This window comes from Podospora pseudopauciseta (assembly GCF_035222475.1).
Source record: "Podospora pseudopauciseta strain CBS 411.78 chromosome 2 map unlocalized CBS411.78m_2, whole genome shotgun sequence".
Lineage (NCBI taxonomy): Eukaryota > Fungi > Ascomycota > Sordariomycetes > Sordariales > Podosporaceae > Podospora > Podospora pseudopauciseta.
Genome location: NW_026946663.1, coordinates 1,003,123 through 1,027,649, shown reverse-complemented (window position 1 = coordinate 1,027,649; position 24,527 = coordinate 1,003,123). Strand labels below are relative to the sequence as shown.

The window sequence follows — 24,527 nt, the reverse complement described above, 5'->3', positions numbered from 1 at the left end:
TGTGTAGGGATACTACATCGACTTGCCAAGTTCTAGCTTGCTGGCGTTGTCATTCAACAGATTTGATAAGACTCTTGACACTTTGTTTTCGCGCCGGAACAGAATGTCGTCTTATATAAATGCTACCTCCGCCGTGGAATTACATCAAATCATAGGCGTGGTGGCAGAGTGGTCTAATGCGCAAGACTAGAAATCTTGTTCCTTCGGGAGCGTCTGTTCGAATCAGGCCCACGTCGAAGTATTTTCTTTTGCCGGTTTAAACCGGCCGGTTCGGTTTCTTTTTGTTGATTTTGGGTTCAAAAGCACTGCAGAAGTGAAGCTTTTCGTCAAGAAAATGGCAATCATCTGAATCTTGATGAGGCAACCCCGAACTTGCTGCCGCCAAAAGCTCAATGTTCGGTGTCAAGTGGGGCAACAACGGCGCTCCGGCCGAAGCTGGGCACGGGCCTGGCACAAGCCACAGGAAGCTATCCCGCCCTGCTAATGCGGAGCCCTAAATTTTTGCTGCAGGCCACAATTTGTTCAGAAATTCCCTTGCTCGATTTTCCTCTCTCCACCGCCCGCAAATCGCAACGTCCACCCCTCCCCCCAGACTTTTAACAACCACAACCAAGGCGCAGGATATCAACCTCTTTGCGTTCTCCTCACCCCATCCAGCTTCCACCGGTCAATCTCTTGAACCTCTCCTCAACAGTCGCAATGGCTCCCATCGCTGTACGTATACTCATGACCAACCTCATCATCACCATCCCCACCTGAAATGACCATCGCTTTGCTGTTGGCCCAGTCCACCATCATTGCAAAAAGATGGGAGATGATGGCATGAAGCAGTAGGCTAAGTCTTTCTTTTTTGGGATATCACAGAAGAAGTCCACCAAGGGCAAGGGCCCCAAGGTCACCAAGAAGTTCGTCATCAATGCTTCCCAGCCCGCCTCGGACAAGATCTTCGACGTTTCCGCTTTTGAGAAGTTCTTGAACGAGAGGATCAAGGTCGAGGGCCGTGTTGGCAACCTCGGCGAGACCATCAAGATCTCCCAGATTGGCGATGGCAAGATTGAGATCATTGCCCACAACGAGCTTTCTGGCCGTTACCTTAAGTACTTGTAAGTTTTTTTTTTTTTTTTTTTTTTTTTTTTTTTTTTTTTGCGATAAAAGCCAAAAAAGAAAAGAATATGAGGACATGTGTGCTGACGGTGCGCACCAAACAGGACCAAGAAGTTCCTTAAGAAGATGCAGCTTCGTGACTGGCTCCGCGTCGTCTCCACCTCTAAGGGAGTGTACGAGCTCAAGTTCTTCAACGTCGTCAACGACGCTGAGGAGGAGGATGACGAGTAAATTGGTGGTCTATCTGTTGAGCGAGGGAGGATATATCCGAAAGGAGTATAATCTGGCAAGACAAGAGATACCAAAACAATAATGGGATCATTGGTTGTGCATAGCGGTTGGGAGAAACGGGGTCAATGAAAAGTGACAACGCCGCCGTTGCGCGGCCAGGCGTTCTGGCCAAAAACAAAATTTTAAGTTCTGTTGCTTGCTTGTGATGTGTATATGTTGTCTCTATTGCTCTTAAGCCTCATATGCGTCCATATCCATTCCCTTGGGTATATATATACCGTCCAACCCTTGCCTTTTGCCCTCCAACTCTTTGGGTATAACCTATGCAAACATCAATTCTATGAATTCATCTCCGTTTCTTCCCGTCATGCAACACCACACCCCTATTATATCTCTTGTTTCTCACCCTCTTCTCCCTCCCATAGGCGTCTCCATCCGCAACTACTCCGGCAGCGCCCTCATAACCCCCTCAAACGCCACCAACGCCATCGCATTAGCAGGGAAAGCCCTCAAGAAACAAGGCAAAAACCCCCTCCAATACCCCTTGGGCCCATTCTCTTTATAAACCGCCCTCGCAGCCTCCCTCCACCTCCTAAACCTCCTCTCCCCATCCCCCAACCCGCCTCCCAACGGGTCCGTCATGATCCTCTGCTTCACCACATCACTCGGGTAACTCATGACCCAAAAGACCTGCGCCGACAAACCCCCCGCCCAGAAATTGATCACCGGCGCAGACCAAGAAGTGTTATTCCTCATCCACCGGCTAAAAACGTCATAACTCCCCCACCAAAAGAAGAAGCACCCTCGAAAAATGAGAGTAGCCCCCAGACCGTGGTATATCCCCCTTATACCGTGGTATTTGTAGATTTTACGTAGGGCGTCGATTGGCCCGGTGTATAAGCGGTCAGACTTGGAGGAGGAGTATTGTGTTTGGAGACGGGCTTTGATGTGCTCTACGGGGGCAGCGACGAAGGAGACGGTGCAGCCGGAGAGGATACCCGCTAGGCCGTGGGCGTAGGTTGGCAGGGGGATAACTGAGGGGGGGAGAAAAGGGTCGTTTGGAGGGTGGTAGGAGGCGAAGAAATTGGTGGAGATGAGGCGACGGTAGAAGGTTAGGGAGCCGAGCATGATGGAGTCCATGAACATCCATCCTACTAAAGGGGGTGTGGCGCCTTTGTAGAGGCCGAAGATGCCTTCGTTGCGGATGGTGGAGGTGAGGCATGCCAGGGGGCCGGAGAAGCGGGTGGAAGAAGAGGTTTGGAGGCGGACTTTGATTGTGTCGAAGGGGTGGCCGACTGAGAGGGAGGGTTAGTACAAGCGCGGGGGAGGTCATGTTAGGGAAGGGGGAGAGGTACCAGCTAGCTTGGCGATCCCGGAAAAGACACCCGCGACGAAGCCTTTGTAGTGTTTTGCTGAGGCTTGTTGTTGTTGTTGTTGTTGTTGTTGTTGTTGTTGTTGTTGTTGTTGTTGTTGTTGTGGTGGTGGTGGTGGTGGTGATGTTGACGGGAGGGGTTGGAGTGGTAACTCCAGGTTCGGAGGGGGTGCTGGGAGCACCGGGGTGGGTAGTTTGGTCATTTTGAAGTGTCAATTGAAGGAAGAAGAGATAGAGTGCTCGAGGGGAGGAACCAAAGACTCGAGGACGCCCACGGAAGGGTCATAAAGGAGCGTGGTGCCGTGGTGTTGGAGTCATCTCGGCACACTCGACACCCCACCTTGCGGCATCGGGGACAGGGGAGGAGCTTTGAGTGATGCGCCGGCGGGCAAGCAGGATGACTGGTCTTGGCGGATCTTCGACACTTGTGATTGACGCTCGATGTTTGAGTTGAAATATCACGATCTGTTAACGTTGGAGGTATTTTGGTAGGTATTTAGTTACCATTAATTAGTATTTACAACGGTCGCCTTCATAGACCGCACCCGTGATGTACACTGTTCAACACCAATTCCGGCTCGCAACTCCAACAGGGTATCACACACAGCTTCATTCCAAACAGCCCTTTCCCCCTTTTCCTCATGTTTCCAGGTACCTCATCCAAGACTCCAAACTCAGAACTTCTTTCCCCAAGCCGCTGTACCACCAATGACCTTGCCCAGCACATATCCACCATAGATGCCGACCAGGATAGTTACTGGCCATTTCTGCCAATCTCTGTCCCAGTCTAGAGGAATGGGGACAGCACCCAGCCAAGCACCAACAAGAGCACCCGCAAGACCTCCAAACGTTTCGTCCAACGGCGCGCGGAAACCACCAACAGCAGCCCAAGCACTAGCATCGACACCATGAACGTAGAAGAGCGGGAAGAGTCCCAGCAGAGACAAGTGGGCGGCGCAGAGAAGCGTATGAGACCCGTGGGTGAGGAAAGGCGCACCGAAAAGAACCATGGAGGCGTAGATGAACGGAGTAACGAGAGCAGTGATAAGAAGCGAGAGGGTGGCGAGCTGTGTCACGACTAGTAGTTAGTACTTGATTTCTCGCAACGAAACGGCAAGCATAACAACATACCACATAGGCATTGTTTCCCCCCTCCTTCGCCCTCTTCTTGCTCGTCTTCTCCCCCGGTCTTGGTTTGGCCTTCTTCGCCGTATCATTCCCTCCGCGCCCAGCGACAGGAAGGCAGATAACGGCATAGACAGCCTGCAGCGCGGCCGTCAATGGCAACGTGGTCGAGGACATGGCCGCTACTGGGTCCTTGACCAGCGAGGAGAACCCAAAAGCGAGGACGCCCGACAACAACAGAGGTTGAGCATGGCGGAGGGTCTGGGCGAGCGGCGTCTGGTTGACGGACACCGGGAGGAGGTTATACGTCTCGGCTGTAGGTGAAGCACTCGATTCGACCGTGACGGTTTGGGACGCAGCGCCCTTCTTGCTGACTGCCGAAGCCATGGTTATAGGGTCTACCAAAGGCATTGACGTGTGTTTGTTACAGCTTGAGGACGAGAGAAAGAGGACAACATTTGCACGCAGGATGATACAGATACCAGATCCCTGAACAGGAAGGTCGAATCGCAAACAGCTCCAGCCAAACCCGAACCCTGAGACTACGCCTGCCAAGCTCTCTCTCCAACACGCTCGCACGCGAGGACTGAGGACGGACGCACTGACCAAACTGACCAACAGGTGGGGCAGACTGAAGCGCACAGACAATTTGCACCCGCCGAAGAATTTGCAGGCGTGCACAGACCATCCAGGTCGAGTATATATTCAGGGCTCCCCTTCCAAATTTACTCGGTTTTCTTTTTTCTTCTTTAGCTCTCTTTGCCTTTTGGCTTAGATCAAGTGTAGTATCTGTTCTTTTCAGTTTAATCTCTGAAACTACTCTACGGAGTAGAATCGTGATTATCCTAATTTTTGTCTCTCGGCTGACTTTCCTCTGGGCTTGCCCATGATCGTCGGCCACAGTGTCCCTGGTATTACACTGCCTCCAGGCGACGCGAACCCAACCATCTTTTTCATTGCAGTCTTGGGATTATATCCTGGGATGCGAGGAAGAATTTTCTGTGTTGTGTGTTGGTTGAATTGATGGTGAATTGCTGTCTTGAGTCGCTGTTTGGCGACCAATTTTGATGCTTTTGTCGAGTTGTTGCCTGTTGTTGATGATATCCGTGACTCAACTGCGACTCCCATTCCATGGGTTAAATTTTCCCTGCATAGACCCTCTCGTGTCTTCCCATCTCGAATCTGAAATAACCAAGGCCTGACAGCAGTTTGGCATCATTAAAAATCCTTCTCTTGCAAACAATTGCCCGATAATCCGACCGTGCAGCAACTGTGGTGTGGACATCTCAAAATTTGAACAGTGTGTGTGTTTGGCAACCTTTGACACCCAACCTCAACCTCACTCACAACCACCACCACTCTCAATCTCACCCAACGTCAAAATGCCCCCCATGATCGACCCCTCCCTCTTCGACCAAATCAAGTCCAAGATCGAAGAGGACACCACCGTCCGCAAGGAGCTCGAGCAGATTGTCGACGAGCTTCACCAGCATGTCTCCTTCACGCAGGGTTTGTTGTCCAAGATTCACTCAACCCCGCGGTCAAAGTGTATGTCCCCCCCACTGCCGGTGTTTTGAGCGTATAGGCTGATAATGTTACCTGAAAGACGCAACCCTCCTCCCCCAAGTAGAAGAGGGCATCAAATCCCAAGTCGCCACCGTAGGCAAGCTCTCAGCGTTTGCATCTCAATATCCTTACTACAAGTACGTCCCCTCCTCCCCCCTTCCCCCCAATCCCCATTCCCCAATGTTAACCATCTCCCCAGATACAACCACAAATGGACCCGCCCCCTCCAAGACTCCCTCTCCACTTGCCTCCTCTTCACCTGGCTATCCACCCACACCCTCCTCACCCCCCTCCAGCTGGCCACATACTACTCCGTCCCTTTGAACCTCACAGCCCAAGACGATGCATTCCACATTACCACCGAGGAGTACCTCCTCGCCCTCGTCTCCATAATCGACGACCTCTCCCGCCTGGCGATGAATTCCGTCACGCTCGGCGACACCGCTCTCGCGGTGGAGATCTCCGCCTTCATCAGGGACCTGCACGCCGGGTTCCAGGTCTTGAATCTGAAGAATGATATCCTGAGGAAGAGGGTTGACAGCATCAAGTATGCCGTGAAAAAGGTCGAGGATGTGGTTTATGATTTGAGTTTGAGGGGGTTGATTCCTGCTGTTGGGGCGGAGGACGAAAAGAAGGGGGAGTGAAAAACTGTCATGATAAGAAACGGAATCATCGTTTACATGATCAACAAAGTTGAAAGGTGCTGGGGGCTTCATTAAGAGTTACCATGGATCATCAAAAATATACGTGGCGAGGGCCCGGCTGAAAATGAACAATACAAATACTATTTTAGTTACCTCGCTCAAGCTTATGGCCCGGCCATTCATGTCTTCATGATGGCCACAGATCAAGCAAAGAGCTAACGCATTACGAGTGGAATATTTTGTAATGCCCATCCCCTATAAGTTTCTCCTTAGCATCAAAATTAAAGGGCGGCCGCCTTATGGCCACATATCAAATCATAGTGATCATCACTGTTGCAAAGATTCATGAGGCATGATGAGTGAAAATCAAAATGAAATTCATATCCCACACATAAAGTCATAACATACAATTCTCAATTCTCATCTCAAGAAACCAGAGCAAGTCTCTTCCCTCTTCTTCCCTAATTATCATCCCCAAACAGCAACAGAAACCAAACCACATCTACCCATCAGATCAAGCAGCAGCCATCATAATCGTCTCATCCCCCCCACCACCACCAAATTCCCCTCCTCCACCATCCATCGTCACCAAAAGAAACCAAGTACCATAACGGCCTTATCATTCCCATCCTCATCAATCTTCATTTCCCATCGTCAGACCGAAAAAAACAGAAGTTGAAAAACGAAACGAAGAGAAAAGACGGTCATGTCCTCATAAAAGCCTCATGCATTCCTCCTCCGTGTCTTGTGTCTTGTGTTCACCAAATTTGCAAACTTTAACCTCTCGTGAAAAGACGCTTGAAAGCACCACGAATACCGCCCTTCTCTTTGGTCTCGCTCTCCCGCACCTTCTCGCGCTTCTCCTGCCTCTTTGCCCGGTGAGACGCTGACTCGTGCTCGCCAGTGCTGCTGATCGAGGCAGCACCCTTGCCGATGGAAGCATCGCCGACAGAGGCGGCCGAATCTTTAGTATCAAGCACATTGGCTGTTGATCTCTTGCTGCTTCTTTGCCGGGGGACCTCCTCGTCACGAACAATCCGATCCTCGGACCTGCGTACTCTAGGCTCGCGATGTTCGCGGTGCTCTCGGCTGCTGGGTCGATAATCGTCGTCACGAGCCAGCCGGTCATCAGACCTCTCTGACCGCTCTGATCTCTCGGACCTGCGAGCCCTGGAGCTGCGACCAGTGCTGGAGCGCTTGAGTTCGGGTGGGAATGTCCTGGAAGCTGAAGGTGGCATGGGCACCCCTTCTCTAGAGTTCAAGACGGGCTCCGTCTTCCTGCTGGAAGATGGCACATCAAACTCCACGCTGGCGCGGCTGTGACTATGACGACGACGGCGGTGCTCAGAGCGTTCAGCGCGGTCACGATCAGAACGATCACGTTCGGAAAGATCACGCTCAGATCGTTGACGGGGTGCTGATCTCTCCTTGACGTGCTCTTCTTTGGCTGGCGAGGTGGGAGAAGCTGGTATCTCCTCCCTGGCCCTCTCGAGTTCACGGAGACGGCGGCGCTCCTCCTTTCGCTTGTCGTGAGCAGCCTGCTCCTCGGGTGTGCGTTGCTTACGAGGGCTTCGGTGTTCAGGAGGATAGCTGCTGTCTTTGTCTTGTGCGGGAGGAGTGCGAGGGCGCTCATCAGCGCCAAGAGAGCGAGACGAATTGTAGCTCTCGGATCGGTGGCGGCGAGAATAAGAGTGCCGCGAGCCGTCCTTGCTGAGATCTCGATAGTCGTGAGCATCACCAAGGTCACGATCACGGCTTTCAAGATCACGGTAAGAGCGGCTCGAGTGATGGCTACGGCGTCTTCGTCTGCCTTCATCAGTCCTCGACCTGTCTTTGTCTGCTGAGAGGTCAGTCACGAGAGCAGAAACTTCTTGCTCGTCCCTCGATCTGCGCCTCCCTCTTTCTCCATCGGTAAACACTTGCACCTCCTTTCCTTTCCCCTTCACGTCAGAATGCATTTCGGTTAGACCAAGGACTTCGGCTCCTGGATTCTCGGTTGTCGGACTTCCTGGCGGGCTGAGAATATCGGCTGTGGCGTACAAGACGACGGCGGCTGCCACCATCTCTTCCACCTGCTTGATCGTGTTTCTGCGCTGCCGGCGTAAACTGCGCATCCGGCCTAACTCGCGAGCCACAGGGTCATTGAGGTCAGGAAGAATAAGAGCAGGGGTGGGTACACGGAAGTCAACAATGACTTCTTCTCCTTGGGTTTCATCGGGTCCTCGGGATCCTGGAATTGTTGACCTTTGAGTGGTAAGAACGGCATCGTCAGTTATCGTTTCCTTGGGACCAGCAGAAGTAACAGCAATAATAGCAGGCCGCGCGGCAACATTGTCCTCACCATCACTCTTCGCCTCTACACCACCCCTCGCCACCTCTTGGCCGTCCTTCTTGTCCACCATGTGGAAAGATTCAGTGAGCGGAACCGTCTCGCTCACAGCCTCAGAAGACTCGATTGTCGTGTTCTTGGCGCCATCTTGGGGAAGAGAGCGGCTGGAGACCTTGTCCTTGGGTTCGTCATCGAAAATGGCGGTATACGCCTCCAGGCGCTTCACCGCATCACTAGACTCTTTATCCGAAGCTGTGTGGGCAGCCACGGCGGTGGCAGCACCCAAAGCACCTACAACGCTTGCACCAAGGGCAAGTTCCTTAGCAAAAGACTTGCCTTCAGAGGTTTCTTCTTTTTTCGACTCCTCAGTCGAGGCAAGACCCCTGGAAAGAGACTCGGAAGCAGTCTTCTCGGTAGGCAGCGAGAATGATGTGTCAGTTGGCAATGTGTAGGTTGTGTCAGTCGGCAAGGTAAAAGATGTGTCAGTAGGTAGTGGGTAAGTTGTCTGTGTGCCGAATGAGAGATTGGTATCTCTAGGATCGTAGTCCGAAACAACGTCATCACGCTCAACCTGGGCCAAAGACTTGGGGAGCGAGCGTTCGGTGACTGGAGCCTCCTCCTTGGTCGCTTCACCGGCGGCAACCCCGAAAGCAGCAGCTCCGGCGGCGGCAGCCACAGGAATGGCAAAGTCGGACACAGACACCTCCTTAGGGGCGTCAGGCTTGGTGGTAGACTCAACATCGGGTTCGGCGGCTTGTTGGGCAGTCACTTCGACGGCAGGCTCCACAACCGTCTCGTTAACGGACTTCTCCTCAACAGCTGCTGCAGGGGCTTCTGTTTCGACTTCACTGGCGACCTGCTTGAGCGAGGCAATGGATTGGTCGATGAGAACCGCTTCTTCTTCGGTTGCCTCCTTGGGGATGGATTCTGCTTCAATCAAGACAAAGTCCTCAGAAGCAGCGTCAGAGATTTGCTCCGGTTCCTGGGCTGGGACGACTACGGGCGCCTCGTTCTCAGCCACGACTGAAGCGGTGTCAATAGCTGACTCCACAGACCTGGCTGAGATCTCCGAAGGAACAGCAGCAGCAGGAACGACGTGCTCAGCATCAACATGTTCCTCGACAGAGACGGGCGGCTCGTCAATGCTGCGTGATTCGCTGACACTAGTGGGCTTGTCAGTCTCGATAGGCTCTTCGGCAGCGGCAATGACAATCTCCTCGGTGGTGGCAGGTTCATCGGCAATAACAGACTTATCGGCAACAGCAACAGGCTCGTCAACTTTGATCGGCTCCTCAGTCTTCTCGGATACTTCAGGCTCATCAACAACAGCCTTCTCGACAGCGGCAGGCTCCTCGATTGAGGCCGCGGTAGCGGCGATAGCAGCAGCAGAGGCAATGCCGGCAGCAACCGCAACAGCAGCAACTGGGCTATTGGACTTGTCGTTTACGGCTTGAGCATCGTCGACGGACTGGGCGACCTTGGCATCTGAGACTTCAACCGGCTCAACCTCCTCAGTCTTCTCCACAGACTCGACTTCGGGAGCAACCTCCTCCTTCTCCGGAACAGCAACTTCCTCAACCACCGACTTCTCAACTTCTGGGGTGCTGGTGACATCGACGGATTCTTGAACGGCAGGGATTTCGGTGCTAGACTGTTCGATGATGGGCTGCTCCTTCTCCTCCTCAGACTGCTGAGTGGCTTCCTCCACAGTAATGCTAGCATCATCAGTGACGACAGGAGAGGAGTCTTCAGTGGGCTCCTTGGTCCTAGAGGGGGGTTCTTCCAGAGCTTCTTCAACGTCAGCGGATGGTGTCTTCACCTCTGGCAGGGTGGGCTCTTCGATCTGGGTGCTCTCCACAACTGGTTCGGCCTCGGCGACTGGCGCCGTCTCCGCGTGGGCGATGTCAGGTTCGGGGGCTGCCTCAGTCTCTGGTTTGTCGTCCTTGGCCTCGGGCTCCTGCATGGAAGACGCCGGTTCCTTGGACTCCGCCGCCGCAAGATCCTCGTCCGATGGGGTGACATCAGACTGGTCCTCTTCCACTGTCTTGACAGCCTCCTTGTCGTCCGCCGTGACTTCTGTCTCATCGATCGTCTCCGGGACGACCTCCTCCTCGCCAGGGGTATTATCGATATTAGGTGTGTCAAGGGTATCATTGTTGTCAACAGAAGAAATAGCCGCACTCGCGTCCTGGGTATCATGGGTATCATGGGTAATGGGGGTATCATGGGTATCCGATTGTTGCAAGTCCGTGTCCGTGTCCTTTGGCTCCGAAATGCATTCTGAAATCTCCTCTCCTGCCAAGCCACCGGGGGTATCAAGCAATACTGGGATTGGGTGTTCCTCACCTGAAGCCTTCTCATCCTTGTTCTCGCTGGGAATTGGCCCAACGGTGTCCTTACTCTCCTCCTGCTCAACCTTCTCGACAGTCTCGGGAACGGATCTGGCCGCCGCGACAACGGGCTCAGCAACGACCTCCTTGGGTGCTTCGATAGGCGCCTCGACCACGGGTTGGGCGGCAACCTCCTTGGGAGCTTCGACGGGAGCTTCGACGACAAGGGATCTCTCGACCACTGGCTCAGGCTGGGACTCTTCCTTGGGTGCCTCGACACTCTCAGCAGCTGGGGCGATAACTTGCTCGACCGGCTCAACAGCGTTGAGCTCCTCGACTGGATCAGCCTTGGGCGCTTCAGCAGCTTCAGTCTTGACGTCTTCGACAGCTTCAGCCTTGACCTCTTCTACTGGCGCAGGCTTGGCCTCCTCGACAGGCTCGGGAGTCTTGGTCTCCTCAGCGGGCTCGGCCTTGGCCTCCTCCACAGGTGCGCGAACCTTGGTCTCCTCGACAGCTTCAGTGGCGGTCTCGGCAACCTCAGGCTGAGCCTCTTCGACAATTTCGATCTTGGTCTCCTCAGGCTTGGTCTCCTCAGCGACTTCAACCTTGGCGTCCTCGGTTGAGGCAGGCTTGATCTCTTCAGTAGGCTCGACCTTGGCAACCTCTTCGACAGGAGCAGGAGTCTCCTCGACAATAGCCCTGTCGACAGAAGCTGGGGTGCTGTCAACGTCCTCAGTAGAGGCGGGGGCAGCAACTTCGGTTTCAGTCTCAGGCTTGATTTCAGCTGCAGGCTCAGGGGTAGTCTCCGGGGCCTCCTCGACGGGAGCGGCCTTCTCCTCAACGGTCTCGGCAGCCTTGGCGGATTCTTCGACAGCTGGAACAGGCTCAGCAACGGAAGCACTCTTAGCTTGAACAGCGGCCGGCTCTTTCTCGGTCTTCTCAACTGGAGTCGACTTGTCAGCTTCTTCGGCAGGCTTAATAGCTGGCTCAGAAAAAGTCGCAGCAACAGTGTCGGCTACAGAAGTGGCAGCCTCAGCAACAATCTCGGTGGCGGCAGCAACGGTTCCGGCAACAGCAGCAACAGTCCCGGCAACACCAACCTGCTCCTTGAGCTCGGCAACGGTCTCGTCAGTAGACTCGGCAGCCTTCTCAGCTTCGGGCTCGGCAGCCTTCTCGGAGACAGGCTCGGCGACAGGCTCATCAGCAGCTTCGGTAACCTTCACCCCAACTGGTTCGACAGCCTTCTCAGCAACCGGCTCAGCAGACTTCTCAGCGGGTTCGGCGACCTTCTCAGGAATAGACTCGACGACAGTCTCCTCAGCAGGCTCGGCAGCAGGCTCGACAGCAGGCTCGACAGCAGGCTCGGCGGTCTTCTCGACAGCAGGCTCAGCAGCAACCCCCTCCTTGGCCTCCTCGGGCTTGGCAGGCTCCTCAGCAGTCTCGGGCTCGGGCTTGTCCTCAGTGACTGGCGCATCTTCCTTGGCGGCAGATTCCCTACAACATATCGTTAGCCTTTGAATGCAACTGATAACACGACAACCGCATAAACTTACTCAACTGCGGGCTTCTCCTTGACTGTCTCCTCCGGAGCCGGAGCGGCGGCGACCTCAGCGTAGGACTCCTTGTTCTCGGCGACAGGTTTCTTGACCTCGGGCTCCTCCTGCTTGGAGTCCTCAACGGAAGTTGGCTCAGCTTCTTCCTTCACCTCAGAAGAAAGCTCAGCGGCAGGTACATCCTTCGCCTCCTCTACTGGCGCTGGGGTGAGCTCCTCCTTGGCCTCAACAACGGGCTCAGGAGCAGACTCCTCAACCTGAGCCTCCGTGGCTTCGACCACGGGCTCATCCTTTGTCTCGGTGGCGGTTTCCTCCTTGGTCTCGACAGCAGCCGGGGCGACTTCAGCATAAGACTCCTCCTTGGTCTCAACCGCTGGCTCATCCTTAGCCTCAACGGCAGGTTCCTCCTTGGTTTCAACGGCAGGTTCCTCCTTGGTTTCAACGGCAGGTTCCTCCTTGGTTTCAGCAACCGGGGCCTCAGGAGCAGACTCCTTAGTCTTAGGGGCTGGCTCTGGGGCAGACTCCTCTTTAGCTTCAACAGCAGGTTCAGGAACAGATTCCTCCTTGGTCTCGGGTACTGGCTCCTCCTTGGCCTCAACGGCAGGCTCAGGGGCAGTCTCCTTGACCTCAGCCACTGGCTCATCCTTGGACTCAGCAACTGTCTCAGTGGTCGTGTCCTCCTTTACCTCAGCAGCGGGCTCATCCTTGGTCTCGGGAGCAGGCTCTTGCTTGGCTTCGACAGCTGGCTCCTCCTCGGTCTCAGGGACAGTCTCCTCCTTGGTCTCAGGAGTAGCCTCCTTGGCCTCGCCGGCGGGCTCAGCAGCGGCAACTTCGGCATAAGACACATCCTTGTCCTCCACAGTTATCTCTGCAGCAGGCTCATCCTTGGGCTCCTCGACCACCTCGGTCTTGGGCTCAGCAACAGCTTCCTCCTTGGCTTCGGGGGCAGCGTCGTCCTTGGTCTCGGGTACGGCATCCGTGACTTCTGGGACAGCCTCAGTCTTAGCCTCAGGGACGGCCTCTTCCTTGGTCTCAGCGGCAGATTGTTCAACCTCAGCAACAGGCTCGTCTTTCTCTTCAGAGGTGGACTGCTCCTTGGTCTCAGCAGCAACATCCTCCTTGGTTCCAGGCACAGCCTCAACAGGAGCTTCGTCCTTGGCCTCGGCGGGGGCGTCGACGACGGGCTCCTCCTTGACCTCGGCAGTAGGCTCCACAACAGCCTCTTCCTTGGTCTCTGTGGTAGTCTCCTTGACTTCAAGGGTGGCCTCAACGGCAGCCTTGGGAGTGGCCTCCTCATTAGCATCAGGAGCAGCCTCCTCCTTCGCCTCGGGAATGTCCGCAATCTTGACATCAGCCTCCTCCGTCTTGATTTCGACAGCCTCTTCCTTGACCTCGGGAGTCTCGTCCTTAACCTCAGCGGCAGCCTCCTCCTTGACCTCTGGAGCGGCTTCCTCCTTCGCCTCAGGGATATCCTCAGTCTTGACCTCAGCCTCTTCAGTCTTGATCTCGGGGGTATCCTCCTCCTTAACTTCAGGGGCAGTTGCAGCAGCTTCCTCCTTGACTTCGGAAGCGGGCTCCTCCTTCACCTCGGGAACAGCCTCAGCCTTGACCTCGGTCTCGGGGGCAACCTCCTCCTTGACGTCAGGGGTGGCCTCCTCCTTGGTCTCAACAGCAGTCTCTTCCTTGGCGACCTTGGCAACTGGTTCATCCTTGGACTCTGTGACAAGCTCGGCGACAGTAGGTTCCTCCTTCGCTTCGGCAACTGGCTCTGCGACAGCAGGCTCCTCCCTGGCCTCAGGGACTGGTTCAGCAACTGGCTCATCCTTGGCTTGAGTGGCGGGTTCCTCCTTGGTCTCAGGAGTAGGCTCAACCTCTGGCTCGGCAGTCTTCTCAGACTCAGCAGGCTTGACCTCCTCAGCAGGTGTTGACTGCTCAACAGGCATAGGCTCTGGGGTGGCGTCGGCAACAGGGGCGGATTCCTCCTCGGTCTTCTCAGCCTCCTTAGCTGGCTCCTCAACCTTGGGCGCCTCAACCTCCTTGGTCTCCTCTTGAGGCTTCTCAGCCTCAGGCTCAGACTTGAGATCAATGACAACGGGGGCAGCACCCTCAGTAGAATCTGGGGCCGCAACCTCAGCGAAGGACTTTTCGACTTCGACCACTGTCTCGGCAGCTGGCTCCTCCTTCACCTCAGCGGCAGCCTCTGCTGGCGTGGGGTCAACAGCAGGTGTGGAGGCAGCCTCCTCGGCAGCTTCTGGCTCAGGGGCGGGCGTTGAGGACGCAGCATCTTCGACCTTCTCTACTGGAGCAGCAGCTTCAGGGGCGGGAGCAGCATCTTCTGTGGGCTTTTCCTCCTCCTTGACCTTGGGTGTGGCGACCTCAGCAGCGGGAGCTTCAGTCTCCTTGGTCTCAGTCACCTCGGCGACAGGCGTTGGCTCAGCAGCAGCAGCAGGGGCACTGGTGTCCTCAACCTTCTCCTCAGTCCCGGGCTCCTCGTTCTGCTTGCTCTCAGCAGCAGGGGCCTCGAGACTGCGTTCCTTGACCTCCTTAACCTTGGGTTGCTCTTCAGTCGCAGGGGCTTCTGATGTTGGCTCGGCGGCAGCGGGGGCAAGAGAGTCAGAAGATGTAGCAGGTGTCGAATCGACGCTGCTCTTGTTCTTCTTCTTTTTCTTCTTGTTCTTCTTCTTGGCGGCCGAAGCCTCCCCCTCGGCTTCCTCCTTGGCCTCCGTTGTCGGCTCCGGCGTCGGCTCCGCGGCTGGTGTCGGCACAGTTTCGGCTTCGGGTTGTGGCTCGGCTTCTTTCTCGGCTTCCTTCTCGGCCTCCTTGGCTGCCTTCTTCTTCGCTGCCTTCTTCTTGTTCTTCTTGGCGTTCTTTGAGAGAGGGGCTGATGATGGCTCTGAGTGGGTGAGAGACGCTATCGAGTCCCTGGGATTATGCTGGTGGGTGAACTCGCCATTGCCTGATGTGGTGTGTATCAGCAGACATGTCACATGTGTAGCAGGATTGGGGCCATGTGGGAGAAAACTCACCCTCAATCTCTTGATCGTCCATCTCACTCTCGGATACTTGGAGGTACTTCACATCTCCATATTTGGCTTCCTGTATTTGGCTAAAGTCGGCATACTGAACTTGATCATAATCATAGTCGCTTTGGGCCCAATGAAGGGTGGTCCTAGCTGGACTAAACTCGACATCTTGAGGGAGACTCATACTTGTGGGACATCTAACTCTGCCTTGTCGGAGGAAATCTCGACGGACATGACCTGAGGGGCTCTCTTATTATTCTCCATGCAGACGGACTTGTGGCCTGGTTACGGCTCGGCTGGTTCTGGCTCGTGGTATATCGGAAGGCTGCAGATTGGGTGCCCAAAGTGAGAAAAAGGTGGGGCTTTCGTGCTGCGTGGTGGCCGTGTGCCGTGCAGTCTGGCTGGACGATGTCGGGGACGGGCCTGCTTTCTGGAGGGGTTGTTTAATGTATGTTGTGTGCTGGAATATGCACAGTCGGCAGAGAGGGGGGTGGTGTGTGACGGGCTGTGGTTGGCCGCGACTCTGGCCAGACCGAGAGAGGAAGTCTCGCTCGTAGGTAGGGTGGGAGAGATGAGAGAGATGTGAGTGAGACGGGAAAGGGAGAGAGAGGAAAAAGTAAACAAGACGACGGCGAAGATCGGATCACTGTTTTTTTGGTCGGTTTTGTTGTGTTGGGCAACAAGAGAGGAGAGAGAAAGAAAACAAAGCCTCGGTCTGAAGCAGGAAGGCAAGAAAGGCGAAAAGATGCAAAATTCTTGCCTTGACCTTGTCGAGAATTCTCCAGTTGATGGGAGCACCCTGGTGCAAACAGACGAGAGTGAGGGGCAGGTGCGTAAAAAGATGGGTGCGTCTGAGTCTTGGCAAGAACATTTCAAACCCATCACAACCCCACGCAAGAGGTCAATTCGGCTGGTCTTTTCGCTCAAGTGACTGCATTGAACCGCAGACATTGGCCCACCGACCTGCAGTGGCGCCACGTCGAATGGATACTACTCGCTGGAATAGAGCATATCACCTCGAACCAACCTTCCCTCCTCATCATGATATCTTCTACAAGGAGGCAAATCACGCAAGCTACCAGTGTAGCACAGTCCCAAGATTGGCCAAATCTCATGGGAATCCGCAGCTCATTACATAGGCCATCACGGTCACGACTGACTGACTGAACATCAGATGAAGAAGCCACCCATATAAAATGAGGCATGGCCAAAGAACAATGAGCGTTATTGGGATGATATTGGGCTTCAACAACCACCATCCCCTTATTCACTCCATCCCGATCCTCCCGGCTTGACACCTCTTCTGCTCCTGTCCCTGAACCACACATACGCACCCCTCAAAGTGTGGCAGCTGGTGGGGTGGTGAGCATGGCAGAGACGGGAGTCCCAGTGACAACCCCTCACCTCTCCAAACCGCGGGGAGCCCCAAGTATTTCGAACTTTCTCTCGCAGATCCAGAAAAAGCGCCAAAGGGTCTACCTGTGTGGCCGCCGTAGGTGTGTGATGGTGAAAAAGAATGGAGAGGTGTGGTGTCACTGGCGTGCTACGTGGTTATCTGCCTGTGGAAGAACCGCCATCTCTACCTCCTTGCCGCGGCTGGCCCGCCCTTCTTGTTCTTGTGTGGAGGATCCACAGATGCCAACGCATCAGCCAAAGAAATTTTTGGTTCGTTCTCATTCGCATGGCCTTCATGGCAAATGTTGCACTTGATTTGCTTCGATATTCTCATGAAAGGGATCGAAGACCTCACAGGGCTACACAATGAGGGAAATATCAAATCGCCCAACGATGCTGGCGAACGTCAACGGCGATGGGGTCGTCTGGTAGGCGTTGACATTCGTGGTTCGCTGTAGGATGCTAGTTATTGGACACCCTTGTCCGTGTTCCCCGCTAACATTTGATAGAGGAACGTTGGAATTGGTCCATCTTTTGTACCCCGGCCCGGCTGCCGCATGCAAGGGTCGTCGGCCGTCTCGGTCTGTGCTTCGATATTCACACCTGTCTCTGCTGATATCTCTGGTTTACGAATGGTGATTGCTATTCTGGAATAATTCATGGCTGGAAACATTGTCAAACCAAGCAGATATGTAGCGAGAATCATGCAATATCATTCCCGGTCCCCGATTCAAGACTCAAACCGCCCAACCCCGCGTTCAGCTTCAATAGCTTCAAGGGCATCCATGTCAATATCAAAAAGCCCAACCTCCCCGCGGTAACATGGTCTCCCTCTAGCGCCCGAAAGCCCAAGAAACAAAGCTTGTGATGATCGACGATAACCTCCAATGCTTCGCGGGGCATCTGTGAATGATCTTGAAGATGATGGAAGAGCGCCATGGAAAATAAACTCAACTCAACACCTTATCTATCTATCGTATCTACCCCAAGCGCTTCCAGTTACCTCCCCCTCAAATCTCTTCATCTTGCCTGATAACCACCAAATACCTCTTCCGACACCCCAGAAAGATGGCAGTCATAACCACAACCCCTCATTTTGAATATTCCCTCCATCCGCCAGAACCGTTGCAGAATCAACTCTCGGGTCCTGGGTCCCGGGTCCCAAAGCCAAGACATCAAAATCCAACAATAACAAAACAGCGGTGAGATCGACCCCTCATCGGTAAGGCTGTTCTCATGCATTAGACCCGTGATGAAATGCCCCACGGTTACCGGCATCTCGTGATGGGGAAATCTGTAAACAAAAGCAGACCAGATGATGCCATCATGAATTCCTCTTGGCCTGGGCGTGGGGAAAGGCTGAACCCGCGAGGCTGAGAACCCAGTCTCCAAGTCTCCAAACGCCAAGTGGGACATGATATCCCAAAAGTGAAGGATTTCAACAAAGCTTCATGCATGCAGCTTCTCCCTCCCCTATGTAGGTATGTTATGCAGTGCATCTGCCCTAGGAAGATTCCACGTGTGTGTATGTGTATGGAGCGTGCTGTGGTTGTGCTGTGTGAAGATATGTCTCCTATGCGACCCTCCCATTACCTACATCAAAATTCGTAAAACCTCAAAAACGCCAGTGCCATCAATCGCAACGAAAAACCAAACTCCAGGGACCGTCGTAAAGATGATATAATATCAAAAGCAAATCCACTTGTCTTCGTCCTTGGTCTCCCCCCTACCCGTCACACCAACTGCTCACTGTTGGAAGCCCTCCATACCGAATACAATGAGAAAAAGAAGTCGGTGCCTCGTGTATTCATTCCCCACGTCATATAGTGTTATACAGCATGTCATCATGCCAAACCCGAGACTTACATGGCCATCTCGGCCTTGAGTCTGTTGAGTTCCGCCTCTTCGTCGTCTTCGACCGCGGGCGCCTTGCCCTTGTTGTTCTTGACTGCAAGGGGGTGTTAGCGATGCAGGATTCATGCTTCAAGTTTACCAGTCAACTTACGTTCTCCGGTCGCCACGCTCGGCAGACGATCTGCGTGTACTGTGCCAGTCTCGAGCATTTTGTCCTCCAGATCCTTGGCCATGAGCTCGTCCAGCTCCGCATCCAATTCTCCGTCGTCGATGGACTGGCCAATGTTGACCGAGCCGATGGCAGCCGCGATTTCCTCGTTGAGCTGATTGTGCTCTTGGAGTTTTTCCCTATAACCACCATCAGTACCATCGCACAAAAATAGAAACCAAACTTTCGGTACGTACATGGCCTCGTCGACCTTCTCGGGCGTGAGCTTGCCGTGTATTGACTTCATGGCTTCGCTGGCTCTCTGCATCGCTTCGAACGTCTCCTTGTTGATGTTGGCGGACTCGATGGCATTAATCTGGGTTTCGAGGGTTCCGATGTGGTTCATTGTCTGTTCGAGGTTGCCCTCATAGACCTTCTTGCGTCGCAGGGCATTCTTGGCCGCTATCACACGAGCCGTCAGCGTCTCCCAGCTGGGCGATAAGCAAACAAAGCGCAGATAAAGGACTTACCAGTCTTGTTAGTGTTTACATGCTTCCTGGCCTCCTTCTCCTGCTCCTCGATCTGGCGGAGAATGTGGGCTTCCCTTTTCTGCAGCATCTCCAAGTTTGTCCGCAGATCCAAAATGACATTCTTGGGGGTATCCTTCCGCTTCTGCGCGGCACCACCACCGAACCAGCCCCAGATGCCCGACATGGCTGATTATCGCGAGTGAGAGATCGAAAAATCTAAGTATCTGGGATGGGATTCTCTGTGCGATGGAGGTGCAAAATAGCAAACGCGGTTGTGGACGAGTAGGTTTGAGTTTCGGTGTTGAGCGAGGGTCGGTGCAGGTGATCAACTTTGCCGATGACGCCTCAGCAACGTTTGGCGGGGTCACAGCCTAACGCCAGGCACCTCGCTTTCTCTCGAGACAGGGTCTGAAACGGAGCAAGTGAACGCGCAAGAACCAACGTAGGACTTGACAGGAAGAAGCGCTTCGTAGGATTATCGCTGGTTAGGGTGACGAATGCACGGTGAGGAGTTGTCTCTGGCAAGAACAAGGCTGCCTATCGAGATGCTTCCAGTGATGCAAGGCATTCCAACAATGTGACTGGCGATTGCGGCACGCGGATGCAAGGCCACCCCCATCCCGGACTTTACCCGGAGGTATCATGTGATCTTATCTGTCTGGGTGACTAAGCAGTCTCATGCTATCGTCCCATTCATTGACGTGAAGGCAGGAGTTTCTTGACAGTGCAATACTGCGGTATGAGTTCTCATTGAAAGCAGAAGATACTTTTGCCGTCAAATCTAATTCAAGAATGAACTATACACACTCTTTTTGGCTCACAACATGTCTTTTGGTCCGCTTCCCTCCCAACTGTGTCTGCTCTCCTCCCTGTCCCAAAAAGATATTGGTGATAAAGTGAGGTTCCTGGGATGGTGAGTGCTCTTGAAACTTGTCACCTTCAAATTTCAAGGAATGAAGCTGACGGTGGCTCCAGTGTAACATCCTATTCCACCGAGTCTGGCGTTTTGACCTTGCAATACAGAGGGTCTGAGGACAGACAACTCACTTTCGCCTCGGTCGATGTCAACCTCGTTCTGCAGAGTCTCAAGGCGGAACAAACACGCCTTGGCGAATGGGTGAATGTCATCGGATATGTCACCTCGACCGACAGCAAAAAGCTAGGCGACACGAATCCGGTGGTTGAGGTCCAAGCAACACTTCTTTGGTCGGCTGGTCCCCTCAACCTGGAAAAATACGAAGCGTCTGTACAGGCATTGGACGGTGAGGAGAGTTGAGTTAACGCCTAACAAGTGCCTCTCTCAGGACTCACTCATCGACTTTGGCGCACCCGCTGTTCGCAATTGTGGTGATATTTCCCGAGCTCACGATTACAGCCATTTCCGAATATACCTTCTTCGTGCCAGTACAACACTGATCAACAATATCAGACGGCGGTGCCGACAATGTGCTACAGCATATGTCGTAGGACGAGGTCTACTGGGAACTTACTGTCCGGAATTGGGGCCAGAATGACCGCAATGACGGCTGTGGATGCCTTCAAACCTGCATACGGCGCCGCTCTGCTCATCATCTGCTAATACTTGACGATGCCTGGGCTCTAATGAACTATGGGATCTGCACAAATCGGTTGCCTTGTGGTAACTGCTTCGGATTGGCTCGATGGAGGTCCCGGGCGATTGGACGTGTGAACGACCACACGGCTGCCATAAACGTCTCTTGGTGCGCGCCGCAACACCGCACAACAGAAGTCACAACATATCGCCTACGTTGTCGCAGGCGACTTTCATCGGGTCCCAGATGCACGAGGGAAACAAGCAATATTCCAATTGGAACGTGTGGAGGCTTTCGAATTTGGGCTAGCTCTCTCGGTTGCAGAATCCGACGCGCATCATGCACTGCAGTCATCCGCCGAAGATAGGAAAACGCCGTTCCATTGCCAGATGGCACGATATTGCTGGTCGACCAAATACTCTACAACCACCATAACACAACAATCGATATGGCACATGCACCTCAAACCGCCAACTTCAGTCACTCTGCTTCACCATTCGCCCCTCGTGGCTTGCTTCCCCACGTTCCACATTGATCCCTCTGCTACTGTCCCCTCATCAGGCATCCGAAACGATCTGAACCAAGCTACCTCGTGCCCGATAGTGGGTATCCCCCAAACTCTCATCGTCTGTCATCCCGATGGCTTCTGGGCTTTCTCCGTCTACTGGACGATTCACTGGTGCCGCCCGACTTCCCGAGTGATACAGGTGCGTGAAGAGGTCGCTTGAGGGATTTGCTCGAACTGCCGGCTGCTCGCGCTGCTGCCTGTTTCTCCCACAGCTGCTTTGACTTGACGCATATGTCGTCTATTTGCTCCTGGGGGCATTGTCAACGTTGGGGCTCGATCGGAGCTCTGGTGTGGGATCGACGGCTCACATCTGACAGGCAAGGTCCTGGTGTGGTGATCAAGAAGCCATCTTCACCCTGAAAGTTTGCACTCGTCAGCCTGTCGCAAACCTCACGGAAGGGCATTTTTCACACCTCTCGAGTAAAAGGCCTCACGCTCGCGTCGGGTCCGAGGTAATACTGAAGCTCCTGAGTGATGACCTTTTTGTGGATATCCAGATTGGGAATCCAGTATCTGTTCATCGATTCAGGCGGCGAAGACGACATCTTGGGCGACGGTAAATAATGATAATGTTGGGAAAAGGTACTGAGCTCCCTGTCATCGTCATTGTCAAAGCAACGGGGACTCTGGTGTCTTTATATGCTTGTGTTGAACCAAGGTCCTTGGCTGAGGTGGTCAGTTGAAGCACGGTTACGGTCGAGGAGGCTTGAGAAGAATGTCACTAAGTACAGTACCGCTTCCATCCTACTGTTCTTCTTGGTTCTAGCCATTCAGGGACATCCTTCTATAGGCTCGTGAAAGGCACAGTATTGCATGTACGGAATCTCCAAGGTGCCATTCTACTGGTTGCCCAGAGCTTGACCTCGTCCGCCTCACTTTTTTCTCGCCTCGTCTCACACCAAAACCACCACACACTTGCCCTTGAGGAGTTTTTCCTCGGTATTCTACCTCCTCCAGAAACACACATTGTGTTTCATTTGAATTAGTCCATATGATTCCGGGTCGGAGGGTGCCCATTTCAGCGCCATCATGCCAGGCGCTATGTCACCCTTGCTCTCATTCACGGTGCCCAGTGTCACGGATTGTCTGCAGCCCTATCAGCTTCGCAGTAGCTCAACCGATAAACGACACTGCGGTAATTGTGTATCATCGTCAGGTGCCGCCCGGCGGCAGAATCTCCCGGATGTCTCTTTTAGTTTCTGCACGAAATGCGATCTGCTGATCCGTCTCCCTGGTTCTTCGGAAAGATTGCCACACCCGGTTCTCGTGGCTCAAACCATGCTCTTGGCCCATGGCTTGTGGGTGCATCGAGGTGATCTTCTCGTTTCATCGCATAGGTTATCGTCCACATCGACTTAGCGTTTGAGGCTGTCTGTTGATCCGGCGATAGGTTGCAATGAAGCTCGCCTTGTCCTCAAACCTCTGATCAGTGCTTCGGTCTAGAGCTTGTATCTCGGTGTTCATTTACGGCCGATCTTCTGTTTGATCCATGGTATTAATGTTCACGATATGCCTTTTCTTGGTCCTTGGCTTTTGTTTGGGTACTTATGCCGGGCGTGGATGCATGTTGTCAATAGCATTCGTATTACTGGATTACGGGCAGCCGTTCCTACATTAGCTGGTCAGCGCCCGGCGGGATACCAGCCTCATATCACCTCGCAGAGAACCACAGCAGCAGCACTTTCATCTTAAGCCTCAATGGACTTGACACAAACTGGGTTATACTTCCCGGGTGGTGGAGCCCAGGATGTCTTCAAAATATCACCGTATCCGCTCGCCGAAGGTTTGATCTCTCACGTTGATATTTGATCAGCTTTTTTTAGCTCTGAGAGTAAATACGAGGAGGCTACACCGCCCGAGATCTTTCTGCTTCTGGACAAGCAACTCCAGTAGGCGGTTGAAACTGACCGCAGAGCCGCGTCATTGTTCCCTCATAAACCTCATGAAAGAGATCTCTGAACCGATATTGGTTCCCTCCTTGGGCTTATTCCAACGAACATGAAGACATGTCTTGGACAATTTCCTGCACAATGGAAGGATTCCTGGAACAAAAGGCTGGGATTGGTTGGTCAGCCGCAAGCTGGCTGGCTGGCTGGCTGTAGGTATGATTGTACGCACATTGCATGGTGCATTGCATTGAGACAACAACCACTCACTTCCTGGGATCAGATGTGTGACTGGAAGGGAATATCAAGCCAAGGCGCATTTTTAGGGGCAGGATGAGGAATAACATGGGGGGGTTTGTGGATTGAGTTAGGAGAGCCGGATCCTGCGTATGTAATGGGCTTGCGTTAGGAGGGTATTGATCTGACGTATGTAGGACTGTGGGTTTTGGTTGTGGTGGGAATGTATGTTACGTATAGACCGGTCGAATATGTACCTACATTGCATAGGTGTGGGAAAGGGATTGATGAGAGCCAAAGTGGCGATAACTAGTTGAGATACGTGGTTCGAATGCTATTATTTTACTTACTTCTCCTTACTTGCACCTTAAGCTGCGTTTTCAGGCTTATTTTTCTTTTTTCGATGAGGAATCCTACATGAAGCTACCTACTGTGACAAAGAATATGTTGGGGGCGGGGGGTTGAGCTGTAGGGGGTGATGTAGTCCATCAATTGCCGTATAGAGGAGCTCATGAGGGGGGGGATCTTGGGCGTGGGTGTGGGTTTTGCCACTGTCAGCTCACCTGAGCTTGAGGAATAAAACAACACATCGTGCATTGCTTCATGTTTGGCGACAACAATGCTGGGGGGTGAAGTAAGGCTTTCTGAAGATCAGGGAGATGGGGAGGGAGTAGGGCGGGTGATTCGTTGATCTGTAAATCTTTTATCGGTTTTGGGATCTAAAGTAACAACACCCCTTGTTTGTATCGGGCACAGCTGCTGAGTTAGGGGTGAAATATGCTGCATGGCTTGACTACGAATAGCCACATCCACAGGCCTAGGTATACAGCCTTGTTTAATGTCTGGTTTTAAGGAGAAGGATGCTACTGTTCGGGCATGGTGGTTGAGGCTTGGATCTGGATATGGGGGGCGATATCGCCAGCGAAGAGTGTGAAGATGAAGGAAGTAGCATCTTGTGATGAGATGTTGGGAGTGTGCAGCTTGATGGATCAAACATACCTAGGTAGGTGACCGGTTGTATCTTCTCTGATGTCAAATGTGAAGATCTGTATGTTTGCCGAACTTATTGTTACTGTGAT

General features: G+C 53.4%; 8 protein-coding genes and 1 non-coding gene across 9 annotated transcripts; 3 read left to right on the top strand and 6 right to left on the bottom strand.

Moving 5' to 3' along the window:
* Positions 1–7: 7 nt before the first annotated feature.
* On the top strand, positions 8–1,541 carry rpl22 (60S ribosomal protein L22). Its single transcript, XM_062909283.1, has 3 exons — positions 8–714; positions 865–1,103; positions 1,209–1,541. Exons 1-3 carry the CDS (start codon positions 700–702, stop codon positions 1,333–1,335), a joined length of 381 nt encoding a protein of 126 aa, XP_062768050.1. The 5' UTR covers positions 8–699; the 3' UTR covers positions 1,336–1,541.
* QC763_0031920 lies at positions 155–236 on the bottom strand. Its single transcript has one exon. It is a non-coding gene; the product is annotated as a tRNA-Ser (tRNA).
* Positions 1,542–1,776: 235 nt separating the features above from the next.
* On the bottom strand, positions 1,777–2,910 carry QC763_202480 (uncharacterized protein; the record flags this gene model as incomplete). The annotated part of the gene is made up of 3 exons (XM_062909282.1): positions 1,777–2,630; positions 2,691–2,747; positions 2,799–2,910. The coding sequence occupies 3 exons, from the start codon at positions 2,908–2,910 to the stop codon at positions 1,777–1,779; spliced, it is 1,023 nt and encodes a 340-aa protein (XP_062768049.1).
* A 471-nt stretch (positions 2,911–3,381) lies between these two features.
* GPI11 (Glycosylphosphatidylinositol (GPI) anchor assembly protein) lies at positions 3,382–4,243 on the bottom strand (the record flags this gene model as incomplete). The annotated part of the gene is made up of 2 exons (XM_062909281.1): positions 3,382–3,774; positions 3,839–4,243. 2 exons carry the CDS (start codon positions 4,241–4,243, stop codon positions 3,382–3,384), a joined length of 798 nt encoding a protein of 265 aa, XP_062768048.1.
* A 10-nt stretch (positions 4,244–4,253) lies between these two features.
* On the top strand, positions 4,254–6,198 carry tsn1 (Translin-1). The gene is made up of 3 exons (XM_062909280.1): positions 4,254–5,380; positions 5,439–5,535; positions 5,598–6,198. The coding sequence occupies exons 1-3, from the start codon at positions 5,215–5,217 to the stop codon at positions 6,040–6,042; spliced, it is 708 nt and encodes a 235-aa protein (XP_062768047.1). The 5' UTR covers positions 4,254–5,214; the 3' UTR covers positions 6,043–6,198.
* Positions 6,199–6,818: 620 nt separating this feature from the next.
* On the bottom strand, positions 6,819–15,461 carry QC763_202450 (uncharacterized protein; the record flags this gene model as incomplete). Its single annotated transcript, XM_062909279.1, has 3 exons — positions 6,819–12,195; positions 12,255–15,210; positions 15,281–15,461. 3 exons carry the CDS (start codon positions 15,459–15,461, stop codon positions 6,819–6,821), a joined length of 8,514 nt encoding a protein of 2,837 aa, XP_062768046.1.
* Positions 15,462–17,627: 2,166 nt separating this feature from the next.
* SNF7 (ESCRT-III subunit protein snf7) lies at positions 17,628–20,547 on the bottom strand. The gene is made up of 3 exons (XM_062909278.1): positions 19,205–20,547; positions 18,678–19,136; positions 17,628–18,620 (listed from the first exon to the last, which is right to left on the bottom strand). Exons 1-3 carry the CDS (start codon positions 19,386–19,388, stop codon positions 18,535–18,537), a joined length of 729 nt encoding a protein of 242 aa, XP_062768045.1. The 5' UTR covers positions 19,389–20,547; the 3' UTR covers positions 17,628–18,534.
* On the top strand, positions 19,943–23,861 carry QC763_202430 (uncharacterized protein). The gene is made up of 2 exons (XM_062909277.1): positions 19,943–20,117; positions 20,180–23,861. The coding sequence occupies exons 1-2, from the start codon at positions 20,029–20,031 to the stop codon at positions 20,478–20,480; spliced, it is 390 nt and encodes a 129-aa protein (XP_062768044.1). The 5' UTR covers positions 19,943–20,028; the 3' UTR covers positions 20,481–23,861.
* QC763_202420 (uncharacterized protein) lies at positions 21,027–23,883 on the bottom strand. Its single transcript, XM_062909276.1, has 3 exons — positions 21,739–23,883; positions 21,634–21,681; positions 21,027–21,573 (listed from the first exon to the last, which is right to left on the bottom strand). Exons 1-3 carry the CDS (start codon positions 21,868–21,870, stop codon positions 21,379–21,381), a joined length of 375 nt encoding a protein of 124 aa, XP_062768043.1. The 5' UTR covers positions 21,871–23,883; the 3' UTR covers positions 21,027–21,378.
* Positions 23,884–24,527: the final 644 nt, after the last annotated feature.

Excerpts from the sequence above, each read along its gene's own strand:
- QC763_202430 (XM_062909277.1), top strand. The coding sequence starts at position 20,029 with ATGTCTTTTGGTCCGCTTCCCTCCCAACTGTGTCTGCTCTCCTCCCTG. Across the intron at positions 20,118-20,179 it reads AAAGTGAGGTTCCTGGGATG|TGTAACATCCTATTCCACCG; the intron begins GTGAGTGCTCTT and ends CGGTGGCTCCAG.
- rpl22 (XM_062909283.1), top strand. Across the intron at positions 1,104-1,208 it reads GGCCGTTACCTTAAGTACTT|GACCAAGAAGTTCCTTAAGA; the intron begins GTAAGTTTTTTT and ends CGCACCAAACAG.
- QC763_202420 (XM_062909276.1), bottom strand. The coding sequence starts at position 21,870 with ATGTCGTCTTCGCCGCCTGAATCGATGAACAGATACTGGATTCCCAAT. Across the intron at positions 21,682-21,738 it reads TGAGGCCTTTTACTCGAGAG|GGTGAAGATGGCTTCTTGAT; the intron begins GTGTGAAAAATG and ends GCAAACTTTCAG. Across the intron at positions 21,574-21,633 it reads CAGGACCTTGCCTGTCAGAT|GAGCAAATAGACGACATATG; the intron begins GTGAGCCGTCGA and ends CAATGCCCCCAG.
- SNF7 (XM_062909278.1), bottom strand. The coding sequence starts at position 19,388 with ATGTCGGGCATCTGGGGCTGGTTCGGTGGTGGTGCCGCGCAGAAGCGG. Across the intron at positions 19,137-19,204 it reads TGTAAACACTAACAAGACTG|CGGCCAAGAATGCCCTGCGA; the intron begins GTAAGTCCTTTA and ends CTCGTGTGATAG. Across the intron at positions 18,621-18,677 it reads GAGCGTGGCGACCGGAGAAC|TCAAGAACAACAAGGGCAAG; the intron begins GTAAGTTGACTG and ends ACCCCCTTGCAG.
- tsn1 (XM_062909280.1), top strand. The coding sequence starts at position 5,215 with ATGCCCCCCATGATCGACCCCTCCCTCTTCGACCAAATCAAGTCCAAG. Across the intron at positions 5,381-5,438 it reads CTCAACCCCGCGGTCAAAGT|ACGCAACCCTCCTCCCCCAA; the intron begins GTATGTCCCCCC and ends GTTACCTGAAAG. Across the intron at positions 5,536-5,597 it reads TCTCAATATCCTTACTACAA|ATACAACCACAAATGGACCC; the intron begins GTACGTCCCCTC and ends CCATCTCCCCAG.